This window comes from Anabrus simplex, chromosome 12 (genome assembly GCF_040414725.1).
Source record: "Anabrus simplex isolate iqAnaSimp1 chromosome 12, ASM4041472v1, whole genome shotgun sequence".
NCBI classification, from domain to species: Eukaryota; Metazoa; Arthropoda; class Insecta; order Orthoptera; family Tettigoniidae; genus Anabrus; species Anabrus simplex.
In genome coordinates, this window is record NC_090276.1 from 13,771,004 (window position 1) to 13,797,055 (window position 26,052).

General features: G+C 39.0%; 1 protein-coding gene across 1 annotated transcript; it reads left to right on the forward strand.

Annotated features, from left to right (window-relative positions):
• The first annotated feature begins 3,006 nt into the window (after positions 1 to 3,006).
• On the forward strand, positions 3,007 to 23,563 carry LOC136884404 (probable glutamate receptor). The gene is made up of 5 exons (XM_068229858.1): positions 3,007 to 3,122; positions 10,556 to 10,767; positions 15,171 to 15,388; positions 19,766 to 20,016; positions 22,006 to 23,563. Exons 1-5 carry the CDS (start codon positions 3,052 to 3,054, stop codon positions 22,235 to 22,237), a joined length of 984 nt encoding a protein of 327 aa, XP_068085959.1. The 5' UTR covers positions 3,007 to 3,051; the 3' UTR covers positions 22,238 to 23,563.
• Positions 23,564 to 26,052: the final 2,489 nt, after the last annotated feature.

Consider the following 26,052-nt stretch of genomic DNA (forward strand, 5'->3'; position numbering starts at 1 on the left):
ACAGAATTATCCCTGGAATCTTCAAAAACACACCTGTTAAGTAGGCAGGATTCCATCCCAACTGGAGTTGCACAGATCAAGTACTGTCACTAACACCTTTCATCAAAGCTGGTTTTCAGAAGCAACTGAAGATAAGAACCGCATTCATTGATTGTATAGCAACCTGGATGCGAGGTGTAATACTGAAACTTCTCCAAGTGTTCCCGTGTTTATAAGTTAGCGATCTCATCAATGCCATGTTCAGTAACAGAAGTTTCCAGGTATTGGTAGGTAATCAGAAGAACACGCCAATAAAATTAAACAATGGTGTACCACAAGGATTTGTACTGGCACCTCTTCTGTTTGATATGTTGAATCGACTGGGCGCTTGCTGTAAGTCATAAAGACCTAGAAGTTATGGAGTCTATTTTGTCCAGCGACTTGTCCATTCCTGGTGTATATTTCCAAAAGTGGAGGTTACAACCAGACACTACCAAAATGGAAATATCTTTGTTTCACATAAGCAACAAGCTGGCCAATAGAGAACTGAGGATGAATTTTGAAGGCAGATTACTTTCTCACACCAAGTGCCTGGAATATTTTGCCAGAACTCTCAGCCACAGATAACATCTACTGATAACAACTGCTGAAATTCAAAGCAGAAACAACAGTTTTCCAAAACTCTGCAGTTCAACATGAGTTCCTCAGCTTCAACACTCACGACTTCTGCTCTTGTTTTGGTTCACACTGTGGCTGAGTACTGTGCTGCAGTCTGGTTGAACAGTGCACACGTAAGACTCATTGACGCTCCGTTGAATCAAACTATGCACATTACAACAGGAACGATCAGACCTACTGCAACTTTCTGGTTGGTATGCATGTGTCAGCTCTAATTAATATTTTCAATGGAAATGTTTCAGCCTAATTGCACGACGGCCTCCAGACCACGCCTATGGTTCCCAGTTACCAAATGGTTCATGGAACGGCATTGTGGGAATGATTCTGGACGGAAAGGCAGATGCCTCTATCTCATTCGTCTCGATGACATCATCACGAGCAGACTATGTCGACTTCAGTGCACCGCTCTTCATTATGTGGTGAGTGAGATTACAAGACAGCAAGAAGAATGACCAATCACAGGTAACTTGTTTATAGATGGCATATCTCCACATTAATCTCTCTCCTGCTATATAGCAAACGTTCTCATAGCTTTCTTAACACAAAATAGGAGTATGTATCTTCATGATGGACTGTTATACCATTTAGTTTTCAGTCTCCAAGTATTATGATGATGTTTGTTGTTTACAGGTTCCTAATAGCTAGGTCATCAGCCCCTAATGGTATGAGGTGCAATAAAATGAAATGATAATTAAAACTTCAAAATGTAAGCACTGACTAGAATCTGAAACGAATGATGATGAAAAATTAGTGGATCCAATTCACAATGCCTTATTTTCTGAGGTAATGCTTGTTGTCCAAAGGGGTCCAAAATCCAGGTCAGGGGCCCCTCATAATGGTACTAATCACTGATAAAGCAAAACAAGGGTATGTCATACATAATGGCACCACTCACTGGTAACCCATGGTATTCCTTATATAGTGATACTAATCATAGTCTATGTATACTCATGGTGTTCCTCACATAATGATACTAATCACAAGTAATCTCATGGTTACAGTTCCATCATCCCTTGGTCTTATGGCATGCAGAGGATACCATGGGTGTATTCTTCTTCTGCATTCCTGACCCACAGCGAGTCTCCAAATCTTTGTGAATTACTTAAGCACCTCCACAATCCTCTGTTTGCAAGTAATTCTGTGACATTGTTTAGTTCCACACTTCTTATCTTTGAATCAATAAAACCTGAGTCTAACCTTCATCATCTTCGTCTCCCTCTACTTATCTTACTCCCAATGGCTGAGTGCATTATTCTTCTAGGTAACATCTCCTCCATTCACCTCACATGAACCCACCACTGAGGTTAGTTTATGTCTATAACTTCATTCCTAACTTGGCCTTTCTCTTCTCATTCCGAGTAGGCCCGCCCTCCTTGCCTTCATTCCATCTGTTTGTGCCAGCGGTCATTCTTGTTACTTTCATGTCTTTCTATCCGGTAATCAACTTATGAACCAGATATTCTGAGTCCACCCAACTTTCACTCCTATACAGCAAAGTCCGTTTAACTTCTCAGCGTGGGAGGACTTTCACTACATGGCTACCCTGTGCTACGGGAGGAGTATAGCACCAAGCATGCTATGAATGCAGGCTTTTAGTTAATCGAGCATAACTGACGAACGGTTCAATGAATTTGACCAAAATTTTCAGTTTGTTATTAATGCATAAACACACATACAGCATATGTTATCAGAATTATCTAAGGTCAGTGCACTGGAATCTTGTAAAGCTTTCAAATTGACCAAGGGATATGGCTGAACCAAATATAGGAGTGGCCAGTAACCAGTTTTCTGATAAATAAGATCTCAGTTTACGTTTCTGTACTTTGCTTATTAACATATAAACTACAAAAATGACGTACATTTCCTACACAGTACCTGGTACCCATTAATTTACCCTCTATTGGAACAGAAATTGCATACCGTGCACTAAAAATTTTTCATAGGATATAAGCAATTCTTTGCAGTATTCTGAGGCCCATAATCTGTCGTGATTTTCCCTCTTTGCCCTCTGTAATTATCCATGTCTTCCCTAACAAACCCACCATTGATAACATTATGGACGATATGCTTCCGCGTATCACAAGCAACATCGCTGTCATAATCACTTCTTTTACTCTCAGATTCTATATCCTAGTCCTCGTTTAACAGAACGGAACTTTCTTTATCATCATTTGCTATAACATCATTAATTTTCGCATCTGCGATCACGAAAAATTGGTTAGCTGCTATTGTGTCAACAACAGAATTTGTTGCTATTCCAGACACGATATATCGTACGTAATCGATAACAACTCGATAGCAGTACTGCTATGCGTGTGCAATGCATGTCACTCTGCGACAGAGAGCGTTCGGGAGTCGGCGTGTAGTGTACGGCACTCCACGTTGAGCGGTTAAATGGATATCACCCATCATCTTTGTGATCCAGCTATCGCTCCAAAGGTTGATTTGCAGTGGCAGGAGCAAAGGTAACCGTCGTACTTCTGTCTTGAATAAGTCGTTTCATGTTTAGATATCTCGTGCAGCGAACATCATTTCAGATCGATGCTTTCACGGCCCGTAATTGTGGATACGATAAATAAGCTTTCCCATGTCAAGAAAACAAGGTGAAATTATTAACGCTTTGTAGAGAATTTTGCTCCATGTCTTCAGAAGAAATTCTCGACCGTTCACGAGGAAGGTTGCTCCAAGGTTTGAATTTAAAAATGCTTTACCGTTGGTCTATAGTAAGTGGTACTCTCATTCATCACTAGATGATTCAAAGTACTCTGGCCTTCCAAGTGGGTGCTGAAGACCAGTAGCGGTGATTGAGAGGGAGGTGGTTGAACCCTTACCCCTCAGATTAAAGATCTCTGTGTTGTCTCTACTACTCGCATTTTAAATGTAAATTTTTATTTTATATGACCTGTATTCATCTTTCACAATTTTGGAGATAGCACTTGCTTTTAAATGATGTAGTTAGGCTATACAAGTTTACAGCAAGCTATACTGAAGCAAATAAAAGCAATATGTGGAATTTAAGAAAAATCACTTTGCATTTTTATTATTATTATTATAGTTATCGCATACCGATTGATTTCGTTAATAATTTCATTGTACAAATTATCGCTAAAAAGCAATTGAAAAACTCTATTCAGTCTCTGGTTTCATACCTCGTGGTGGTTTGTAGGCTGAAACCACTGTAGACGGCGATTTCTTGAAATCTGGATCTGTTGATTTATAATTGTGCCAGCCGTCAGCATTAGGTACATGTTGGGTTACGGTACACAAACCGACCATCGTCAGTTTACTTTTAGGCATCGTGAAATGCTATTAGATATATTCACAAGGAGCAGAGGTACAAAAATACTGTGGTTTCGTGTGTTGCCTGACACATACAACATATATGTGACTAGAAAAACACATGGCGACCATGTTTGTTTACTATCGCTCGAGCTTTCATGTGCGTGAGTGGACAGCTGACAGCTACCCTGCCATCCAAATAATAGATTTATGACTGACTGTCAAATAGTATCTGGATTCTGCAAAGTTCCACACGGAACCAAGAGATGGCAGTACAGTATATCATTGTGTATTTTGTCGGCTAAGAGACGCCAGACGAGAGGTGGGTGATAAAATGTCATGTCGGGTCTTCCCCGACATGTGACCGGAACGGGAATATTGTAATGTCGGGCCTTACCCGACAGGCGAGCGTTAAGGGCGATAAGGGCAAAACCCCCCACTTTGTGGAGAAAACATTACATTTTTATTCCAATTTAGCCGACTGAAACTAGGAATTATTTAAAAAACAAAGCAATTTATACAAGCCCTGTTGTCTTATCAGCTAATTCTTTCCTTCATTTTTAAAATTGTTAACAAAATAATTAGCGGAAGTACGCACAAAATGTCGTTAGTCACGGCTAAGTGATTTGTACAGCGCCACAACCAGTAGTGGAGACTTTGCATGTGCTGTGAGGATGGGTAGCAGGGGTATAGAATTTTTGCCAAGGTCATGGACACTGATGTATGATTCACCCGCTTGCCGCTTGGCTCTCTAGTGTCTGTTAATTCCTTAGTGTATAGTCAAAATACTAAAGGATTTTTAGTTGTATAATCACGCCGCACTTCTATTTAATTGTAATACATGTGTAATATTATTTTTTGGTGAGAGTTTTATTGAATGGTACTGAATCAAAATCCCAAAAAAACTATTATTACCGCACTTAAGTTGGTAAACCGTAAACCTTTATCTCTCTGTCCAAATTCACTCAGAGAGCATAAAAAAACTTACCATTCTGTAGCTTTGTTTTGATGTATTTATGCCGCCCCCCCCTCCCCCCTCACCAGTGCTATATCCCACAAACCCAGATACTTTTATTCATCCGTACATTCCCCACCCCACGTATAATTCCCAGTCGCCACTACTGCTGACAACACCATCTCAACTCCAATGAAGATATTTCTGTTACACCATATGTTTTTACAAAGGAATAACAAGGTCATCAGACAAATCAAGGATGAATCTGGTAGATGAAATAAATAGAAAAAGAATAAGAAATAAAGTGCAATGAAAGAATAACAGGATAGATGAATAGAACAGAGCTAAAGAATGGAAATAAAGTGTCTTTCTTTGCACTTTATTTTTCAATTATTATAATCCAATTGTATTTTGATTAGATGAACACTTATTTTACCGGGTTAGTTGGCTGTGCGGTTAGGGGCATGCAGCTGTGAGCTTGCATCTGAGAGATAGTGGATTTGAACCCCACTATCAGCAGTCTTGATGATGGTTTTCTGTGGTTTCCCATTTTCACACCAGGCAAATGATGGGGCTGTACCTTAGTTAAGGCCATGGCTGATTCCTCCACATCCCATCCCATCATCGCTATAAGACCTATCTGTGTTGGTGCAAACTAAAAACAAATTCTGAGAGACATATTTTAAGGGGTTGAAAAGGTGGAATTTCTCGCAAGTATTTTTAGCACTGTCAGTATGGGCTTTTAACCATGCAATTTATTTGTTACAACTGGGTATATGATCGTGAGAGGGCTGGCCATACAGATACATAATTTAAAAAGAAATAACTCAATATTTCATGCCATTGTTACTTTATCACCTACTGAATGAAAATCCACTGCCTGTTTCCACTCGTTTGACAGCGTCAGGAATGGAATGAATGCTTTTTTTTTTTTTTTTTTTTTTTGCTAGGAGCTTTACGTCGCACCGACCCAGATAGGTCTTATGGCGATGATGGGATAGGAAAGGCCTAGGAGTTGGAAGGAAGCGGCCGTGGCCTTAATTAAGGTACAGCCCCAGCATTTGCCTGGTGTGAAAATGGGAAACCACGGAAAACCATCTTCAGGGCTGCCGATAGTGGGATTCGAACCTACTATCTCCCGGATGCAAGCCCACAGCCGCGCGCATGGAATGAATGAAGCCCCCATCTAGTGAAGAGGATAGGAATTGTGCCGGCTGCTGAAGCCTGTCGCACTCCTCTGGGGCAATGATTAATGACTGACAGATGAAATGAAATGATAGTGGAGAGCGTTGTTGGAATGAAAGATTACAAGGAAAAACAGAGTATCTAGAGAAAAACCTGTTCTGCCTTCGCTTTGTCCAGCACAAATCTCACATGGAGTTACCGGGATTTGAACCGTGGAACCCAGCGGTGAGAGGCCGGTGGGCTGCCACTAGAGCCACGGAGGCTGCACTTTATTACCTACTGTAGTTAGCCAATTGGATTGCTTTGCGGGCAAATTAAAATAGGCTTTGTGAGTCAGTATTTTAAATCTGCACATGAGTTAAGACCGGCCTGAGAGCACCATTGCAAGTAATCAGCTTCATTTTCCGTATCAGATTCTAATTACAGAGACTTACAATAATTGAAAATCTTTCACTTTTTTGATATTTTTTAATTTGCTTTTTAGCTAATTAATTAATTATAAACAGTACATGTTTCATTCTTATTTGAGAACATCTTCAGCTGTTGTATAGCTTAGATGAATCTGAGTTTTTGAGCACATTATTTTCAGGTACCTTGTTCCTCTTAAAAACTATTTGAATATAAATTGAATTAAAATGATATTAAAAAAATGTGGTGGTTAATGGGATGGTGGAATGAGACAGGATGAATACATAATTAGCCTACCTAAAACACTATATCTATTCATTTGAATAGTTGTTGTTAAAAGTTTCAAACTCTGTTGGGCAGTAACAATTACATTATAAATTTGGTCACTAAAAAATATCTGTTTGTCTGCCAGTTAAAAGGTCTTTTTAAAATGTATGACTCCTTGACACTGTTCTAAATATTGTTGAATGTTCACTCCTTCCAGGTTGGCTGTTATTTATTTTGAGCTTACTTAATGTGTCTTAAATTGAGTCTAATGTGGAACTTTGAAGCTGTTTGCCATTCTATAATTGAGAGGGGAGCTTCGTCTCAATTTCTGAAATGAAATGAGAAAAATACGGATTTACTATCACATGAAGTTTTTTCAGAGTCAAATATTCTGCCATTCCATAAACAAATTGCATTTTCATCAGCAGTCTTTATGTATAAGCTAGACAGGAAATTAACCCATTCTACTGTTAACTTCTCCCATTTTAGTGAAATTCATGGATATGAAACTAGAGGATCATTAAGGATATATCCCTCTCATTCTAATTCAGTAAAGTACGGAGTGAAAGGCATAGAATCATCAATGTTTAGGGAATATAATGTGTTGCCTCCTGTTGTAAAGAACTCTAAATCGGTTTTATGTTTTAAGAAAAAACTGAAGGAATATTACTCTTATACAGATATCTTAATATAATCTCTATATAACTTGCTTTAATTAATACAATAATATATATATTGTCCATATTTAGTATATTACAGCCATGCAATATCTGAATATACTTCTGAAAAATTATGATCCTAACATGTAAAAAAAAAAAAAAAAAAGTACTTGTCACTTTACAGAAAAGCCATTGTATATGAAATGTAATTATTGTGTTGCCTTAAAAAAGTATGTACTGTATTGTCCCTATCACGAGCCAGAGGCTTATGGGACCTTTTGTCACCAATAAATAAATAAATAAATAAATAATGAAAACATGTGTCTTTATAAAGTAACTTAATGTATAAAATGGTTCCATACCTTACTGTTGTTAAACTCCAATTCTACAGTGGCCCTGGAGGAGCTACGTTTGAAGCTGCTTGATTGTTGTGTTCCGATGTTTGTTCCACCTTCCACGGAGGCAAGGCTGTGGAGAGGGGAGGGGGCGTGTCGCTTACTGTCACGGCTTCGGCTTTAGAAGGGCTGGGGGGAGTGGATGTACAAAATGGCAGAGGCTCGTTTTTATTCATCCTTTTATTGTCTGTGTTGTTTATTTTGCGTAAAGTTTCAAGATTTGTTAATATTCCTTCAAATATAGGGTTCCTATTGTCAATTATATCATTCAGGTTATTGTCCTGGTTACTTTTTTTGTTCTAAATAAATATATAAATTTTCTAATGTATTTAGAAGAGCTCCTTTGTTTATTTTACGTAATATAGTTAAATCCTGCTGTATAGTTGTGAACTGATGTCCGGTTGTACTCATGTGTTGGCCCATCATGGACATTTTTTTATGCCTTTCAGCATTGACATGTTCTAAGTGTCTTACAGTAAAACTGCGCTCTGCACCTGGTGAATGTCCATTAGCTTTCCTTTGAAAGTTGGAGTTGGGCAGTCAGCAACAGTGTGGTGGATTGACTGAGAAGGGGCACCACAGTCACAATTTGCAGAGCTAGTCTAACCCAATTTGCATAGTAGATAACCACATCTGCCTTGTCCAGTTCTTATCCAATTGATGCTTCTCCACTGTCGCCTAGGAAGATCAAATCCTTGTGCACGTTTAGAAGGGTTATCATTAGATGTTTGTTGACTACTGATGACTGATCCCACTGGCCTTTCCATAAACTGTTAACATGAAAGAGATTCTTTCAAGATCTGTTGCTGTACGCCAGGGTGGTTTCCTTGATTTCAGTCGTTGATGTTCAGTATTTGTAATATCTTGATGGGTGGGTGGTTGGGGGTTCTGCTGAATGTTTTTCCATACCTTTAGGAGAGCTTCTGATAATTTTAGGCCTGGAGGTGGAATGTTGCTGAAAACAGGAATCCATAGCGTGTTCGTGCTCCGAATGCATCCCGTGATTATGCACATTACGTTATTGAATTGTACATCAATCTTCTTAGTGTGAACACTATTGATCCAGGAGGGGCAGCAGTATTCAGCAACAGAATATGATAAGTCTAATATTGTTGATCTTGGAACATGAGTATTGGGTCACCATGATGTACCACCATGTTTCTGAAGAATATTAGTAATAGTAATGTTTTATTTTACCTGGCAAGATTAAGGCCTCCAGGCCTTCTCTTCCATCTAACCAGGCATTGAAATATACATACTGTATATTACATTGTATAGCGGTGAGAGGCCGATGCACTGCCGTCTGAGCCACGGAGGCTGTATTACACTGTATTACTTTACAATAATTAATATTATTTCTAATTATTAAATAAACATATCAAATTAATTAGCTCAAGAAGGTCACAGAGTGAAATTTATACTAATACATGTACAGGGTCTCTTTTATAAATCCAGACCGTCCAGCGGTGTTTCTACTCTCCGAGACGTAAGCAGCTGTACGGGAGGCGCGCACATATTTCTTGACCTTGCAGAGAGTGTGCACGTGTTCGACCGAGCATCAATAGCCATTCTGAATCTCAGCTGTTAATATTGTGCGACAGTCATCATTGCAACACAGTATTTTCGTATGTAGAAGTTATTTTAAGTATGAGTCGGCTCGACGGGTACGCGATGCATTTGTTCAGCAATTTTCTGGTGAAGTGCCACCTACACGAGCACAGATTCACGTAATTGTAAATAAATTTGAAACTACTGGCTCAATAAAAAAGCAAGCTCGCATACGAACAGTTTTAACATACGAAAAGCTAAATGACCTTGGTGCGAATCTTGAATTAGCACATCAAGTAGGGGTTTTGGTTTCTTCTCCCCACAGAGCTACAAACTGGTACACATTAAACCGTACAGGTTTACACGGGCCCATCGTTTAAAACCTGCTGATCCAGCCACAAGAGTGAGATATTGTGAGTGGTATCTTGCATCATTGAATGATCGTTTATTCGACCCACAGCTTATGTTCTTTTCACATGCGGCCTGGTTTCATGTTAATGGTGTCCAGCTCCATGGCTAAATGGTTAGCATGCAGGCCTTTGGTCCAGAGGGTCCCAGGTTTGATTCCCTGCCGGGTCGGAGATTTTAACCTTAAATAGTTAATTCCCTTGTCTTGGGGTTTGGTTGTTTGTGCTGTCCCCTACATCCCTGCAACTCACACACCACACATAACACTATCCTCCACCACAATAACACGCGTTACCTACACATGGCACATGCCGCCCACCCTCATCGGAGGGTCTGCCTTACAAGGGCTGCACTCGGCTAGAAATAGCCACACAAAATTAATTATATCTTAATGTCTAGAGAAATGAATTTCATTTTATGGGTCCGTATTGAACTTTGATTAAACCAAATTAAAATTATAAGCGAGTTATTCCACCTTTTCAATACAAATTAAATATTGTTTATTAAATAAACATTTAATGGGACTAGTTTTGACCTTCTTCTGTAAATATTGATAATCCCTGAAAAGTATGGTTTTCTTTTTAACAAAAAGGTTGGTGATGTGTTGTATGAATATGAAGAGGAACGTACTGGGACAACACAAACACCCAGTCCCCAATTCAGGGGAATTAACCAGATGCAATTCAAACCCCCCAGCCAGCCAGGAATGGAATTCTGGACCCTCTGAATTGGAGGCCTCAATGTTGACCTAACAGCCAAGCAGACTGTAATTATGATCTCCTATTTTATTCTAGGAAGGATGTCTTCATCCGCATGAGATATGATTCCCAAGACAGCTGGAAAATCTATGTTGCTCCATTTTCCATTTCTCTGTGGCTGACCGTGGCTGTCTGTGTTCTGGTAATAACCTGTTGCCTGGCGATAATGTATTATCTGTTATCGACGGAGAAAACTAGCAGTCTTCACGACACCTTCTTCTCAGTTCTGGGCGCTTTCTGTTCTCAAGGTAAGAAAGGAGCAGCATATCAGAACATAAGAGGTGTAAAAACCCAAAGTTACAAGGAAATTCTAGCTCTCTAGAAAATTCTAGTTTTGACTTATAATAATTTTGTTAGATCTAGAATTAACTGAATTCTAATAAGACTTTTGGCAATTCTGTTGTTCACTAATATAATTTGTTTTTATCAGTATTAATATGATCATTACTCATTCATAGTTTCGGCTGGGAGCTGACTTCTTTCTTACATGAAACTCTTGATTACAACTGCCTAAACGCAAGCAAGAATCTTAATGCACTGCTAAATTTTAATGCTATGTTAACAAATAGCTTGTTAGTGTTCTTTCAATCAATCAATCAATCAATCAATCAATCAATCAATCAATCAATCAATCAATCAGTCACTACTGATCTGCATTTAGGGCAGTCACCCATGTGGCAGATTCCCTATCTGTTGTTTTCCTAGCCTTTTCTTAAATGATTGCAAAGAAATTGGAAATTTATTGAACATCTTCCTTGGTAAGTTATTAGGATTGAATAAACCGATCCTATGTCATAAATAAATGGAAGGTTTATAATTTTTCTTGATTATTTAAAATAAATATTTTGACATTTAGTTCCTTTAGAATTTCTAGTGTACATTATTATCCCTCAACTTTTCAAGCTTTATATTTGTCTCTTCAGTTGTTAGCGTGTGAACTTGAATCACTGCACAGCTCAGTGTAGCTGTTGACAGGTGCAGTTGATTGCGTAGTAAAATTTTTGAGTGGTGTCACAGACCACACATCACTGTTTACGTTCCATATTGACCACGCATGTGTGTGCAGACCTTCTCGATTAACTCGAGTAGAAGACTGTGGACTTGAAATTACTGCACAATCATGACTTCAGCAGGATACAAGTGATATTGAAACTGACTCTGACAAAGATTTCTTTCTTTCTTCTTTTTTCGTTTTGGCCGACTATGGACCATGTTAATTCAAATTCAGCTTCATCTGTTTCTGGGCTTTAATCCTCGTCCAGTTCTCCTTCATCCTTTCACTCTGCAATCTCCTTTCTTCTCTTCATGGCACTCGGCTACGGGATCTAACTTTCTCTTGAAACTTCTTGGTGGCCTTGATCCTTGACTTGTAAGCATCCCTGTTGCTGATTCCATTCATTGTATTCCTATTTCTTTCAGGTCCTTCTTCACCATAGTTTCCCTGATCTCAAAAAATCTTATTATCAGATTGGTCAGTCTTCCTGGGTTCATTCTGTAGATATGTCCGAAGAACATGGTTCTCCTTTCCTGGATGGAATCTGAGACCTTTTCCATCTTGAGATATAATTCTTGGTTTCCTTTCTTTTTATATGATCCCACCTCCTTTCTTTGGTGTCCCAATATCTTCCTCAGAATCTTTCTCACCACCAGTTCCAACTTCTTGAACAATCCTGTTTTAATCAGGTTCAAATATTCAGCTGCATATGAAGCCTCCAGGTGGATCACTGTCTGGTAGTGTCCGAGTTGCATAGAATGAGATCTTCTTCTTGTTTTAAGTGTTCATAGTTAGTTTATATGCCAAGTTCGCCATGTTGTTTCTTGATAACAGTGCGTCTTTTTCTGACAATGACAAAATTTGGAAAGTGAATTTTCTGTAAATGGCATCAGTGATGGTGTGGAAGGGGAAGAAGAAAATGAGGCTGCAAATGCTGAGGACGGGACTTGTAGTAGAGCATACTAATGAAGAAACAGATATAAATGGTCACAAGAGCAATTCATGAAAAGAAGCAGGACACAAAAGCATACGAATTTTACCTAAAAATGTAGACATGTTTTACATGCAGTGATTTTTGATAAAATGACCTAATTTACCTTGTTTAACTGTTTCACACTACCATTCACATTTATTTGTTCCTAAGTATTAGTTATACCCCCTGCGGGTGGGGGACGCACATGTAGAATACACCCGTGGTATCCCCTGCCTGTCGTAAGAGGCGACTACAAGGGGCGACCAAGGGATGATTGAATTAGAGCCATGAAACTACTCTTGATTCGTACCATCATGCGGGGAACACCATGGGTTGCATGTACTTGCGAGTAGTATCACTAACTTGGTACGAAATAAGTTTGTGATTAGTTGCAGTAAAAAGCCTGGCCTGGTGGATTCCAGTACCCGTGCGTCGCACCCATGTGAGCAACACCGCAGGTCTGGGCATAGCCTGTGAGTTGTACCACTATATGAGCGACACCGTGGGTCTGCGTTGCCTGTGATTAGTACCCACTATGTGAGGAACACCACGGGGCCCGTGGGACCGGCACCCGTGACTAGTACACCTAGGTGAGGAAACTCATCGGTTTGCGTTGGCTGTAAGTGGCGCCATTGTGTGCGAAACACCATAGGTCTGCGTTACCTGTAAGAAGTAAAATACTTGTGAGTAGTACCATCTTGTGTGGGAACACCGTGAGTCTTCGCTACTTTTGATTAGTACCCTAAAAAGACAAATGCCATGGTTCTACTTTACTCGCAACATGTACCATTCTGTGGGGCCTTAGTCGTGGATTTTGCACCCCTATAGACATAAAGCATCATTGTGCTTTATAAGTGGTCCCTTGGTCAGTAATACTATTATTCAAGATCTTTTTTTGTGTCTGATCCACTGTTTTTGTTTGTTTGTTTGTTTGTTTTTGTTTTTTGTAGGGTTCATGTCCATCCATTCATTCTTCATGACATTTTTTATTTTATTTTGGTCAGTGGATGAATCTGAATTTTTTGTTCTTTCATTTCGTACCATTAGGGGCCGATGACCTCGATGTTAAGCCCCTTTAAACAACAAGCATCATCATCATCATCATCATCATCATCATCATCATCATCATCATCATCATCATCATCATCATCATCGTCATCAGTATTAGTTATATAATGATATGTTGTAAAAGTTCCTTTTTCTAAAATTAATAAAAACTGATGATGAGTGAAAAGATTCTGCTATTCTCTATCAGGAGTGAAAGCAGGCATAATAGACGTTTGCTTTGATTTTATGAAATATTTGCATTTTTAACCCATGTTAGATGAATGGAAGTACCGATACCAACAATTTTAAGTTAATCGTGTGATTACGTGTGGCTATGTATCGTCAGAAGCGGCGATTAGTAATAATAATAATAATAATAATAATAATAATAATAATAATAATGTTATTTGTTGTACATCCCATTAACTACTTTCACGGTTTTTGGAGATGCCGAGGTGCCCGGAATTTAGTCCTGCAGGAGTTCTTTTATGTTCCAGTAAATCTACCGACACGAGGCTGACATATTTGAGGACCTTCAAATACTACTGGACTGAGCCAGGATCGAACCTGCCAAGTTGGGGTCAGAAGGCCATTGCCTCAACCGTCTGAGCCACTCAGTCCAGCAGAAGTGGCGATTATGGTGGCGACGGCCCCCCCAACTTCGTGGAGAAAACATTACATTTTTACACCATTTTTACTAGGAGATATTACAAAAAATAATTGTAAAAAGACCTGTTATCTTATCAGCTAATTCTTTCCCTTATTTTCTTTAATTATCAACAAAATTATTTGTGGAAATACACAGAAAATGTTGTTCATCCCGGCTAACCAATTTGTATAGCGTCACAGCAAGTAGTGGAGACTTTGCATGTCCCGTGAGGAAGGGTAGCAGGGATATATTTTTTTGATAAAGTCGTGGACACTGAGGTATGGTTCACTTGCTTGCCTTGCCCATTCATCATTCCGGCAGTCTCTTTAGTGTCTGTTAGTTTCTTAGTGTGTAGTCAAACACCAAATTATTTTTAATTGTTTAATCATGCCATACTTCTATTTAATTGTAATACATCTGTAATATTGTTCCTTTGGTGAAAGTTTTATTGTATGGTACTGAATCAATCTCAAAAAAATATTATTACTACACTTAAGTTGAAACTGTCAACCATTACCTCTCTATCTAAATCGCTCAGAGAGCACGAAAAGGTTACCATTTTGTAGCTTTTTCTTCTTCAGTTTTTATGTATTAACACCCTCCCCTGCCCGGTATATCCCAGTTGTCAGTACATTATCTTAAAACCCCACTTGTAAATCCCACTCTTCTCTACTGTGTGTCATCGTTGGCTTAACTCATTTCCATGTAATTTTCTTCTTCCAATAGATGTACTTTTGATGACTGAACAGACCAATCCTAGCATGGAACTAGCATCCACACAGATTGCATAGAATTGCCAGAGGAGGGCATGATTGTATTGCATGGAGTTTTCACGCTCGTCTTTTGGCCTCCCTCATTCCCCTTCAAACAGATTCACACCCTGTGGCCATGTGAAACTAAGATACATCATTGGTCTCTGAGACCTCACCTCACAAGTTGAGGGTTATAGTGTGGTGCCACTTATTTGCCTCTGTTGTGCATGTTGCAGGAGTGGGCAGCTTTCCCCTCCATATGTCCCTACGTCTGGCGGTCTGGGTCACGCTTCTCACAGGACTCCTGGTTGTTGCTTCATATGGGGCTCGCGTTACCTCTTCCCTGGCCGTTAAGACACCAGTGCTGCCTTTCAATGATCTTGAAGGACTCCTCAAGGATAAGTCGTATGGGTTTGGTATGGACGGCAGGACTGAATCGGTAAAAATATTCAGAGTAAGTATCAAGAATATACAGAGTGACCCACATGTCCGTTAACATTTGACTAGGCAATACCTCACGGAGTATTGGAGGTAGAGAGGTAGTAACTGACACACATGATTCACATGACATAGGGTTTTATTGACACCAACGAGTGCATAAACACGCCAACAGATGGCGATGGACAGCAACACGTCAGTGATGCTGCATGAGACCTGCGTATGGTATAAAAGGAGCTCAATTAGAAATAGTAAAGGATTTCCACCTATCAATACTTGTTTATTGCACTTATTATCTGTACAGATATTCAAGAAGAGAATAAACAGCAACAGAGAAAATAAATGAAGTGTTAGAGGGCATTCGACCAGTGCAGGTTATTGTAAATAAAAAAATGTGTGTGAATAAATTAATTCCATCCCCTGGTCTAAGGAGTTTGGACAGCCAAAGTAGGGGACTGCCTGTAGGGGTGAAGTACAGTGGGGACTTCGAGGGCCCTGGGACCGCTATGGTAGCTGTGAAGGCCCTTCAGGAACTCTGAAAAGTGGTGGCAAAAGGGGCTCTGGTTAAGACGCAGCAGGTCGTTATGCTACTTAGGATCCAGAACGGGTAAAAAACAAAAACAAAAAAATAGTAAATAAATAAATGCAATGTAAATATTAATGTTATACCAGTTTTATAGTATCATTTGAAGTAATTCCACATACTGTATATTAGTTGACTATATTTGTAAGTAGTACAGGAGATATTATAAGTAGAATTTTGTAAACAATATAAATTTATTAAGGATGAGCTGTGTGTTTAATAGAAAACATTGTTAGCGTAAACTGTATAATATTGTATTATAGGAAAAATTTTCTTCTCTTGTTATTTTAATATTTAGTGCTTGACAATAATGTATTTTAGTGTACCATTTGCCACCGAGGTAGACACCTCATTTGCAAATAAAGAGATTTTGATTTGATTTGATTTTATGCTACAAACAGGACCGGTTTCGACCCTTTACATAAGGTCATCTTCAGCTGAACCATGCATACATATCAATGTGATGAAGCTATGATTAAGATTGTATTGTCAAAGGAATGCTATATAATAAACATTTGGTCACATCCAAATGGGGCATGCCGTAACGTGAACTGGCGTATATGTCATATGTGCAACAATGCAATTGTATGTCTAAAATAGTGTGTTTAAGGTCTTAAAATTAGTTTATAAAACACATCTCTACTTAAAACTAACTTATATACATATGTGCAAGATGAATACAATATATAGGAGCATTTCATGCACATGAACGTTCGTGTCTTCCTTGTTGTTCAATTCATCGGCTGACTCCTGTGTTCAAGTCTTATTTACACAGTTGTACACTCAGCTGCTGTTTCTGGAGTTTAAATGATATGGTTTGCTTGTAAAATTGTATGAGTAAAAGATTTTGTCTTCATGTATATACATAGAATAAAACACTTTCCAATTGTAAAAAGGCGCCAGACGTATCATTGATTTTAACATAAGGCAACACACACAGCAGAGCTGAACATATTTTAGCCTAATTTTATCCATACGTCTGGCGCCTTTTTACAATTGGAAAGTGTTTTATTCTATGTATATACATGAAGACGCTGCCTGCTGTAATTTCTTGATGGATACAGTACTTTTGCATTAATCTCTTGGCACAGGCCAGAGTAAAGTGTAGCTTCCACCTAAGTGCCAGTCAACATCCATGGCTGTGACAATATGGAAGTTGCTGGGGTATGGGTAGTGCTGAGTAATGACGTTCAGAGCATGACTAGTGCATCTGAGTGTTATGAAAGATGCTGCTCATAGGGTCTGTCATGCTGCAATAGCACTTTCTGACCCAGTGAGGAAAGCAATGGCAAACTACCTCACTCCTCATCTTGCCTAGTACGCCTCATTTTGGCGCTGCCATTGGTTTTTGGGATTTCCTTATAACCGCATAATCTTTGGTGGTGCTATTTGAGGATCCAACCAGCCTCTGGGCTGATGACCTAACAGACAGACATGAAGACAAAATCTTTTACTCATACAATTTTACAAGCAAACCATATCATTTAAACTCCAGGAACAGCAGCTGACTGTACAACTGTGTAAATAAGACTTGAACACGGGAGTCAGCCGATGAACTGAACAAGCAAGACACGAACGTTCATGTGTATGAAATGCTCCTATATATTGTATTCATCTTGTACATATGTATATAAGTTAGTTTTAAGTAGAGATGTGTTTTATAAACTAATTTTAAGACCTTAAACATACTATTTTAGACATACAATTGCATTGTTGCACATAGTGACATATACGCCAGTTCACGTTACGGCATGCCCCATTTGGATGTGACCAAATCATATAGATATGTATGCATGGTTCAGCTGAAGATGACTTTATGTAAAGGGTCGAAACCGGTCCTGTCTGTAGCATAATAAGTGCAATAAACAAGTATTGATAGGTGGAAATCCTTTCCTATTTCTAATTGTGTAATTCGTCAATACGGAAATGATTATAGATTACGATAAAGGAGCTGGCGTGAGAGAGGCCATCAGATGCGCCTGCAATCGTGACATGTCATGCTTGGCCACCCCAATCCCCCTGCCTTAATACATGTGATTATATTGGTTGTGGGGTTACCTGAAGTCGCAAGTCTACCGCAATCATCCGACTTCATTAGGGATGCTAAAAGACAACATCCGGCGGCAATTTCTCACTATTCCTATGGATATGCTGTACAGTGCTGTTCACAACATTGTACCTCGACTACAGGTATTGTCCGCTTAACAGTTCCGAATGGAAAATTTTAACTTCCCATGGAGGGAATTAGATATTTTTCACCAATAGAGCATGTTAAAAACATATCAAATGTAAGGCTTTTCAGGCGTTTTCTCTATTAACCAGCGTTTCATCTTAGGTCTGACACTAGACTCATCAGAGTGGGATGTGTCAGACCCTACCCACTGACGCTGGGATGTGTGCAGGTGAATGTTTTTGACATTTTTGACATGCTCTATTGGTGAAAAATATCCAGTTCCCTCCATGGGAATTTAGAATTTTCCATTCGGAATTGCTAGGCAGGCAATAATTCCATTGTGGAGATTTATCTCCCATATGCAGTTATCAGACTGTGCCTCTTATATAGGCTTCTGATAAGTTCACCTGCATACACCCCGGCGTCAGTGGGTAGGGTCTGACACATCCCACTCTGATGAGTCTAGTGTCAGACATAAGACGAAACGCTGGTTAATAGAGCAAAAGCCTTACATCTGATATGTTTTTGACCTACAGGTATTGTTGATGAATGACGGCCGACATGTTGGGCATGGGTTATAAAATACATCATCTTTGCTAAACTTCAATGTATGTTGGGTATTCAGCCCGAAGGCTGGTTTGATCCTCCACAGCTCCGCCAACAGCTGTCATAAACAGCCTAGGTGTCACTGAAGAGGCATACTAGGGAAATGAGGAGTGAGGTAGTTTCCCGTTGCTTTCCTCACCGAGCCAGAAGTTGCTATTACATATCAGTCTGCCAAGCCCACTGAAATGCATGCACCAACTGACGCTATGAGCAATATTTTCACACCATTCATAACAGGGACTGGCTGCATAAGGAATGGTATTACTAGCATCGCTCATACCTCAGTCACTTTCATATTGTCAAAGCCAAGGATAAGACTGAGACAGGGCAATGAAAGTAACAAATTTATTCTAGCCCATACCAGAAGACACAGTGCACTGTAAACACTACGTCTCGCTAGCAAAGGCATGCTAAACTTCAATAGTTATATTAATTATTGTTTGTGTATCGTATGAAAGGCCATCTATTGGTCATTTTGTGTATTTTATTTTGGTTTTAATAAACCCCCATGTCATGCCAATCGTGTGTCATGTGTTACCTCTTTACCTCCAATATTCCATGAAATATTGCCTCATGAAATGTTAATAGACTTTTGGGTCATGCTGCAGACGTCAATGTACAGAAAATCAGAGGTGTGCAGTGAACGCCATCCTTCCCCCTTATTACGTTCTAAAGTATTTCTTTCCAGTATGGCAAATACTCCTCTTTCCATTGAAATCTTCTCGGGTACAGAAGATGGTCACTGTAACATGTAGAACTTCAGGATTCGTAATAAGAATGAATGTAAAGCAATTTAAGACATTGAGAGGAGGGCCACCTAAAGGGGAACACCTTCTCTCTCTGGTCAGGGTGTCTACTTGGCAAAGCTTTAAAATGAAGACCCTGTAGATGCCATGTGACAATGGTCGGAATAGTTTCAACATTTCTTTGAGAGAGAAATTTGGATTACTGGTTAAATGACCCACTGATCTTTTACCCAAAGTCCCGAGCCATCCCTGGTTCTAACTGATATTGTTTTCGTTATGTTATAGCAAAGTCCTGGAGTGAGAGGAATGCTGTATAAACAAAAAATACTGCCAAACTTAAACAATTTACCAATGGGCAACGAAGAAGGTTTCCAAAGAGTTTGTAAAGAGAAATACGCTTACTTCTGTGGCAGAATCTCGGTTACTCCCGATAATACACCTTGTGAACTGAAGAGATTACCAGAAGCATCCAGCTATAAATACACAGTGTTCATTCTTCGTAAGAGAAGTCCATATCGGAGAATCATCAACTACACGTAAGTTACATGTTATCAAATACACTATAAAGAATATCGCAAGACATTGATTGCCAGCGCACCTAGGGAGACGGCCTTATGTCTTGTGTAATAATTACAATGTACTCTTTGTAATAATAGTAATAATAGTAACGTAGCTCCTCCAAGGTCATGGTAGGAATGGATTTTGACAACAGTAAGAATATGAGGAAGCTCCCTTTATAATTAGAAAATGGCAATCAGCTTCAAAGTTCTGCAATTAACCCAATTTAAGATATATTTAGTAAGCTCAAAAACAAATAACAGCCAACTTGGAAGGAGTAAAAGAAGTGAACACTCAATATCATTTAGAACAGTGTCAAGGAGTCATATATTTTATTAAAAACTTTTTACTGGAAGACAAGCGGAATATTTTAGTGTAACAGTGCTGGAAACTTTTTAACAACAACTATTCAAATGAATAGAAATAGTTTTTAAATTAGGCTAACTATAAGTGTATCCATCCATCTTATTTCATTAACCTATTTAGCCACCACATTGTTTTTAAATTTCATTTTAATTTCAATTTATATTTAAATAGTTTTTAAGAGGAACAAGGTACCTGATAATAATGTACTTAAAAACTTAGTAATTTAACCTAAGCTATGTAACAGCTAAAGATGTTCTTAAATAAGAATGAAAAATGTACTGTTTGTAATTAATTAATTTGCTAAAAAGCAATAAAAGGTATCAAAAAGGTGGAAGATTTATATTATTGTAAGTCTCGGTGACATGATGTCCGTTCAATAAACACCTGTTGTCTTCCCGTGTGGTGGTTTATGTGGGTGGTAACATTCTCTCTGCGATATTGAAGTTCCACCTTCGACACTACTGACCTCGGAAACCCAATAGAGGACCAACTCTATTGGTATTATAAATTTACTCATTCGGAACAAATATTTCAGGTTCCCTATGGGAATCAGCATCTTTATCATCTGATGGCCAGGCAAGCATCAATTTTTGAAAATGCCACAAAGTCTCTTATAGTGCAGTGGCACTGCCGGTGGCTCCAAGTAGCCTACGCGGTGGCCTCCACTGTATGCACTAAGCCATGCATCTTGGTAGGTGTGCTATTTACCAACTGATGAGTCCAACTTAGCACACTGGGCCATAATGCTGGCAACCAGGAATGAGTTAGCTGGAAAATTTATAATGTCCAATAACGGACCAACTATATTGGTATTATAAATTTATTCATTCGGAACAAATATTTCAGGTTCCCTATGGGAATCGACATCTTTATCACCTGATGGCCGGGCAGGCATTAATTTTTGAAAATGCCACAAAGTCTCTCGTAGTGCATTGGCACTGCCAATGGCTCCAAGTAGCCTACGCAGTGGCCTCCACTGTATGCACTAGCCATGCGTCTTGGTAGGTGTGCTATTTACCAGCCGATGAGCCCAACTTAGCACACTGGGGTGAAACTCTGGCAACCAGGAATGAGTTAGCTGGAAAATTTATGTTTTCCAATAGCGGACCAACTATATTGGGACCGGGCGAGTTGGCCGAGCGCGTAGAGGCGCGCGGCTGTGAGCTTGCATCCGGGAGATAGTAGGTTCGAATCCCACTATCGGCAGCCCTGAAGATGGTTTTCCGTGGTTTCCCATTTTCACACCAGGCAAATGCTGGGGCTGTACCTTAATTAAGGCCACGGCCGCTTCCTTCCAACTCCTAGGCCTTTCCTATCCCATCGTCGCCATAAGACCTATCTGTGTCGGTGCGATGTAAAGCCCCTAGCAAAAAATAGCAACTATATTGGTATGTAAAAGATCACTGGTGACATGTTTGATGTTTACGGATAAAATGATTTGAAACTCATCCACAGTTTCCCAGCAGTTATCTGGTTTCTGTGCCATGCAGTAAAGTAAAACGGAATATCAAACTTGTCATACAGGCGGCGTAGATGTGTTCAAATCACAATACCTGCATAGAGTAGCTAAGGTGTATTAACATTACAACCTTCTGTTCCAGGCTGCGCAGGATGATGTTGGGAGGTATATACCGGAAGCTGTACCTGCAGTGGTTGGTGTTCCCAGACAACAGTGAACCTCCTCCACTGGAGAGTGTTGACATGAGTGATGTCAGCGCTCTCCTACTCCTATTTTTAGCAGGAGGTTTAACCTCTCTCTGCGTGTTCCTGGTGGAGTTGGCAATCAAAATGAGACAATGTTTCAAAGTTCCGATTTGCAGACAACAAATATAATATTAATGATATGGTGACGTTTAGTAATGATATCCAAATTTTTGAAATTGAATATAATACAGACTATTCATCATTATCTTCAGAGGGCTTGCCTGTGTCAAAGTTATTTTGTACCAACAATTTCTCTTAAGATTGGGCTAATTCTACTATCATATCATATTTGTATTTCATGGTGTGCAAAATATTTCACAATTTTGTTTTTGGCAAAGTCCATGTAGAAGATGTTTCGTGTTGATAGGTTTTCCATGTTCTTAGACTGACACCTTTTGTATTTCCTTTGTAGACTGCATGCATGATTTAGTGGCATACACAGGAAATAAAATACAAATCTTCCTCCCCAGCAAATTTTGTAATAATAGTTCTGTCAGTCAAGCTATGGCAGTCATTAACACTTTCTGCACTACCATATTTTAACATGAACCCTGGCAGCAAACTGGGTCTTTTTCCTGAATTTCAATACATTATTACACAACAGAAAAACAAAGTACAAACCTTTTTTTTTGGTATGATATGAAAGTGTCAGCCATCCAAATCAAAGATCTTAATCAGTAAGTACATATCTAAAGTATTTTAATTATATTAGTCTTACTGAAAACATAAAAAAACATACGAAAAAACCTTTTACATTCAAGTTTTGCCAATAAGCCTGCTCAAACAATAAAAATGAATCGTTTAAAGTAGCTACTTACGCCATAGATAAACACAAGTACATTTGAAATACAAAATTTACCCATTTAGGAATAGTTTGTATAGGTATAGTAACCCTGAAAACATTGGGCAATGCATAGTCCAACCGTGCACTCCTTGCATTATCAGCTACAGTACTTTGTTTTTACGCTACAGGTGAATCATCAGCCTGCATCTCTTCGCATAAAGAAAAAAATAATTCCAAATTTCAGGAGAGGTGAATTATTTTTATAGTTTGTATTCGGAGTAAAATAATTCAGCTAAAATGAATTTGCACTTGAAAGTGACATAACAAATAAAAATCTTGCCCGAACTATCACTTGATATGTTATCTGGTTCATAAGCAGAGTATTCATCACTGTCCTCTAGTTATGAACCCACTTCTCTGGATAAAATATTCAAGATATCACTATCATTGAGCCAGCGCGAGGACATGTTTGTACCGTAACATATCTGGCAGTGCGACAGATTTAGTGTGCTCAGCACCCGGCACATGGAGTACGTTGGTAGAGGTCACAAAGGAGAAACTACCCTTTTTATAGTTTAGGTTTGGACTGCCCGATAACTGCTGTGTTATAGTGGACACTAGATAAACTACTACCTCCTAGCAAGGGGCGGGAACCATGTGGGATACGTGCAATTGCCTATAAACACGCATGATAATCATGATATACAGGCTGCAGGGAGGATAAGGAGCACCTATCACAGCATTAATGGAGACAACGTTCAACACCGGGCTGCTTTTATTCGAACTGACTTACATCTCAATACTAGGCACCTTGCACACATCATCATCATAATCACCCTTTAACTGTCTCCAGTTGCTCTGGCACTCTCCATCTTTGTTTATCCAGGTACATTTCTTCTTCCTCAACTTGGTGCCACTCCATTCCTCGTCCTCCCAGGTCCTGCTTTACTTGACTGATCCACCATTTCCTTGGTCTGCTTCTAGGTCTTTTGCCTTCCAGTTCCTTTTCTAGCCATTTTCTTGCTGTTCTCATTTGATCCATCCTTTTTACATGGCCATAACATTTGAGTCTTGATGTTCTTACATTTTCACTTAGCGAATGCTTTACTTGTGTATTACGACGGATCTCTTCATTCTGGATCCTACCTCTTCTTGTTTTCTGTAGCATTGACCTCAGGAACTTCATTTCTGGAGCTTGAAGTCCCCTATGTCTACTGTTGATCATACAGTTTACAAGCGCATATGTAGTTATTGGCACAAAATATACCTGATAAAGGGTTCTCTTTGTAGTTAAAGGTATTTGGTTATACCATAGAAGAGATCTAACTTGGTGATATAATTGTGCTTCTGTTTGGATTCTGTTAGCAGAGGACTTTGTGTCACTATAGTTACAATGCTACCAAGGTATTGAAAATGGTTAACGTTTTCTAGTTTCTCGCCGTCCAGTTGGATGTTAACCAATAGGGCTTGCCTGTTCTGTTGAACTTCTTCTCCTGTTCCTCCCCAAATTCCACATCGTCTGTGAAGATTAATGCATTGAAGTCTTCATTAGATTCATCTTCACTCTCTTCATTATTTCATCCATGAGCATAATGAACAGGAGAGGTGACAAAGTGCTGCCCTGTTGCACTCCTTTATGTCTAGTGAACCAGTGAGAATAACCATCTCCTATCTGCTATCTGCTACCTTGCACCAATTCTGAAAATGTCAGTCAGAGCACTCACAAGCTTCTAACTCAGTACCGAAAAGTGGGGTAACTTCGACCACTGACGAATAGCAACACTCATTTTCTTCTGCCTCCTATACTGATAAAGATGAACCGCTTGCAACAACTAAAATGCGCATACAATAGAATGCTCTGTCAACACTCGGTAGTCCAAAGAACATTGGCAGGCTCATTGTTGAGTCAATCTACTTTTTTCGCAGCCCCGACTATTGTCTTGTCTGGTAACAGCAGAAAACAAACTGGTCTCTAGCACCAGCATTCGATTCTCCATGCCAGTGGTTTATGGAGTCAAAATGTAAGTACGTCCAGTGACTGATCAACACAGTTCGATGCATTTTATTCAAATAGGTTTTTCAGGAAATAGTTTTGTGATAAAAGTTGTCCTCTTCCGAGGTAACTTTGGCCATACCAAGAATAAACAGGAAAACATTACGCGGCCGTGGGTATTGTAATTAAAATCCTATTTACTTCAAAAACGCTTTAAAAGTGATTAATAAAGGCACAATAACAATAAACGGGGAAGTTTGTCCCGACAGGGAGGGAAGGGAAAGACGGTTCCCGTTTTCAAAGATAAATAGACGGATATCAGTTGACATGGACGATGCACATTTAAGGACTTGATTGATGGCTCAGATATTTTCTAATTTAGAAGACAGTATATTATGAGGACAGTCTAGAAGATTGCTTCTTTTCTGACCTCCTTTCCTCTCCATACAATTGGGATTTATGATTTTCATACCTTTTATTTATTATCTTTTGTTCAATTACAAATATTTATGCAATGCAGCATATAATTTGTAATATCATACAATGCTTGTATGCTTAGGCTAAATAAAATAGTTTCTTCTTGGGGAAAATGTGAATTTGATTACTATACATCTGTTTCACCACAAATTGTTTTAATTTGTTTTGATTGTTGATACTGTGCATTCTGCAGGTTTTTCAAAAAACATTCATGGTGCCCGAAGTAACACTACATCAAAGAAAACTTTGTTTTTTGAGTTATTTTTATGGCAGCCGAAGTTGCCCCAAAACATGGGGTAACTCCGGCCAGTCTTTCGATAATCATAATTCATTACAGAATACGTACGTTCATACTTAAAAATGAAGAACAAACATGACAGAACTTATATTTTTCAGAACATTAGAGGGAGTATTTCACATTTTAATTTTTAAAATATACGAGAAAGTGGCGGAAGTTACCCCGTTTTACGGTACTTACACATGTTCCATGTTTGTGCATGACGGACATCACGGTTACTTACTTCTGCCGTTCATGATTATAGATTTGAAGTGTCCACCTAATCAATACTATCACAATATCAAGTGTATGTATTTACACTTAAAAAACCACTAGTGGTGCTGTACTGCTCCTCAGCATTCCTTATAAATAGGTCAGGTAACTCGTCTTGATATGCTTGTCGCAGTCTTATT